Source organism: Leopardus geoffroyi, chromosome C1, assembly GCF_018350155.1.
Source record: "Leopardus geoffroyi isolate Oge1 chromosome C1, O.geoffroyi_Oge1_pat1.0, whole genome shotgun sequence".
Classification (NCBI taxonomy): domain Eukaryota; kingdom Metazoa; phylum Chordata; class Mammalia; order Carnivora; family Felidae; genus Leopardus; species Leopardus geoffroyi.
Genome location: NC_059328.1, coordinates 218,770,051 through 218,773,149, shown reverse-complemented (window position 1 = coordinate 218,773,149; position 3,099 = coordinate 218,770,051). Strand labels below are relative to the sequence as shown.

General features: G+C 65.8%; 1 protein-coding gene across 1 annotated transcript; it reads right to left on the bottom strand.

Annotated features, from left to right (window-relative positions):
- Nucleotides 1-692: 692 nt before the first annotated feature.
- On the bottom strand, nt 693-1,597 carry PRLH (prolactin releasing hormone). Its single transcript, XM_045481859.1, has 2 exons — nt 1,343-1,597; nt 693-936 (listed from the first exon to the last, which is right to left on the bottom strand). Exons 1-2 carry the CDS (start codon nt 1,440-1,442, stop codon nt 806-808), a joined length of 231 nt encoding a protein of 76 aa, XP_045337815.1. The 5' UTR covers nt 1,443-1,597; the 3' UTR covers nt 693-805.
- Between the last annotated feature and the right edge of the window lie 1,502 nt (nt 1,598-3,099).

Sequence of the window (3,099 nt, the reverse complement as noted above, 5' to 3'; positions counted from 1 at the left end):
GGAAGTGGCTGCCCGTTAAGCCCGTCCCCACCACCCTCCTCCCTGCACGCCGGGGTGGGGTGGGCCTTGGGGAAGGGGTTTACACCGAACACCCACACCGTGTTGGCCTGCAAGCAGGTGCTGTGACTGCCTGAGCTGTGGAGTGAGGTGGGTGTTCCTGTCCGGGGGTGTTCGGATGGGGACACTGAGGCTCAGAGTTAAGGGCTGGGCTCAGTTGCCCAGTTCGTGGGGGTGTGGCCCTGGCACCGAGGCAAGCTCCTCTGAGGCAGGACGTAGAGACATCTTGGCGCGATTTGGCACGGGCAGCAAAGAGACGCGGTGCAGTTCATTTAGGTTCGAGTCTCCCGCTGGTGGTTAGAAACAAGCAGCTCACACTTGTCTTTCTCCTCTGAGTGCAAGCAAACAAGGGAGGTGAAAGCGACTGGACTCAGAGAGGACGGGTCACGGGGAGGGGCTGTGCTGCCTGCCCCTGGGGGCCTCCTGCACCGCGTGGTCAGCCACTCAGAGCTGCTCGGGTGGAGGGCGCTTTGGGCCGCAGGTGACCCCGGAAGGTCCCAGCGCCCCTACCCAGTGCTGGGTGCCCTCAGGCGAGTCACGGAGCCTCTGGGCTGCTGGACTCTGAGCGTCCTTCTAGGCTACTGTCCCTCAAGGGAAGACAGCTTCCAGTTTGCCCCCACAAAGATGCAACTAAACAAGGCCAGCTGCTTTTATTAGGATTGAAGGGAAAGGAGCCGTGGAGGGGGGTGGGGGGAGGCTCCTGGAATCATGTCTTCCTGCGCCGGGCTGTCCCCCATCCCCAGAGGGCTCAGTGCCTCCTTTCAGGGGGGAGCAGCCTGGCCGGTTCACGACATCCCGGGGGGGCTGCTGTCCTCCGGCCGAAGCGGCCCACGGGCCTGATCCTGCGGCCCGCGTACCAGGCGGGATCGATGTCAGGGTCTGGGAAGGAGAGAGCGAGAGCTTGTGCGCGGGCGTCCGCGGTGCGTCCCCTGGCACGTGCGTGCCGTCTGTCCCCGCAGGTGGCAGGCCAGGTCACTTCTGGGTAGTGGGCAGCTTTGGGAAATGGGAACTCAAGCTACGCAGCCACCCCTTCCTCCCCCGTCCCCCCCCCCCCCCCAGGGTCTCGTGCCAGGGCCGGGGAAAGCCAGTGAGCCCCTCAACTGTGTGCTGCGCGCGGCGGCAGGGGCGCTGGGAAGCAGGTGACCGGGCCACTCCCTGGAAAGGCCTGGCTAGCAACAGGCCGCACCCCTCCCAGGGCAGGGGCACTCGTGGTGAGCCACGGTTCCTGGGGGTGGAGGGGGGTGGGGCGGGTGAAGGAGGCTGATGCCCAGGGTCGGGCACTCACTGCGGATCTCCATGGAGTGCGGGTGGGTTTGGCTCGCAGCCCCCCGCAGGGCCAGTCCCAGCAGCAGCAGGCCCAGCAGCCAGGCCTGCAAAGCCTTCATCCCTCGGCTCCTGGCTCAGGGCCGGCTGGAGGCGGGATCCCACCCGGGAGGGCACGACCTGGGCGCAGGGCAGGAGCAAAGTTACGTTACACACCCGGCAGGGCGGGCGGCCACAGAGGTGGGAGTCTTAGAGAGCGCGAGCGAGAGCGCGTGTGCACGCGCATGTGAGTGTACGTGCGCGCGAGCGCATGCGTGGGACCGCGCGCCTGTGTAGGACACGAGAGCGCGCGCGTGCGGTCACAGGCCCGTGCACGTGTGAAGCGCGGGGTGCGCGCGCAGCCGCCCTCCGCCGTGAGCTGCTCTGAGCCGCGCTGGAGCCACACCCGGCTCTTTGCAAAGCGCGTCGCCCTCCCCGGGGCCTCATTCTGTGCAGCGAGCCTTACGTGAGGCCAGCACGCGTGTGTCAGCCTCTGACGGGCTCAGACCCGTTTGCACCACCCCCGTGTCATCGGAAGGAACCGGGGAGGTGTACATGCCGTGGGTGTAGAGAAGTGGGCTGTCTGGGAACGGCCCCGGTCTGTCTGTCTGTCTGTGTCAGGGAGCCGGAGGGACTGGAGCTCTCTGTACTGCACAGGGTGCACACAGGCAGGGGGGGCCGAGGCGAGCAGGGTGTGGGGAACTGGCCCCCAGGGTTGCTGCAGAGGCCCTGGGCGCAGGGGGAGGTTTGCCTGCCAGGGACGTGGCCGGGGGCTGGGGGTCCCCGGCGCAGGCTGCTTTCCCTCACTCAGCCCAGGACTTCCCGACACCCAGTCCATCGTGTCCCCACAGGTCAGCTGGTGGTCGGGCTGTGGAAGAGTCCTCTGGCACCCTGCCATCGTCGGGAGACCTGGCCCTCCTCCCGCATGTGCCCCCACCCTCGGCACTTGGTGGGGGGGGGGGCATCAGAAGGCGCCTGAGCACCCTGTGTGTTCTAGGGAGGACCCCTCTGCCGACCTTGACTTTCCAGGTTGCCCAAGCCCCATGGAAAGCGCTCTTGGTCTGAGAGATTTAAAATGCCCACCTCTCTGTTGGGGTGTCACACGCGGGGTGGGAATTGGAGGATACGGAGGTGCCACCACGAAAGCAGAGTAATGTAGAGACCCATCCGGACGGGCTGGGCTGTTGCTGCTCCTCTGGGCGGGACCCAGGCCGGTGGCTGGTCTCATAGGAGGGGTAGGAGGCATCCTGGCCCCTGGTCCCCAAGGACCTGCTTCTCTTCCGCCTGGAGATTCTTGCCTCCAGCCCACTGGGTTTCCTGCTCCGCATTGCCACAGGGGCGCAGGGACAATTCTGCCCTTTGTCTCTACTGTGGCCAATGCTGGAGCATCGGAGCTGGGCAGGTGGGTGCCCCTCAGACACACAAACCCCTGGCTGCAGGGAGACCCTCCTGCCCCAGCCCTACAGGGAGGAGAGTGACAAGGAAGGGGCACAGAGAAACAGGGTGGGGGTGGGGTGGGGTGGGTACTCACCGTGGGTCTCCACGAGCGTGCTGCGCGCGGCGGTGACCCAGGCAGGGCCAACTCACCCCCTTTTATAACTCGAGGAGGAAGCAGCCCACCCCCCAGCTGCTCCCCCCCCTCCCCCCCGCCTCAACCGCATCCCCCTCCCTCCCAGGGTGGCATCGGGACAGAGTCTCTGCTTTTTCTTTTCTTTCTTCTATTTTTTTTTTTTTTTTAAA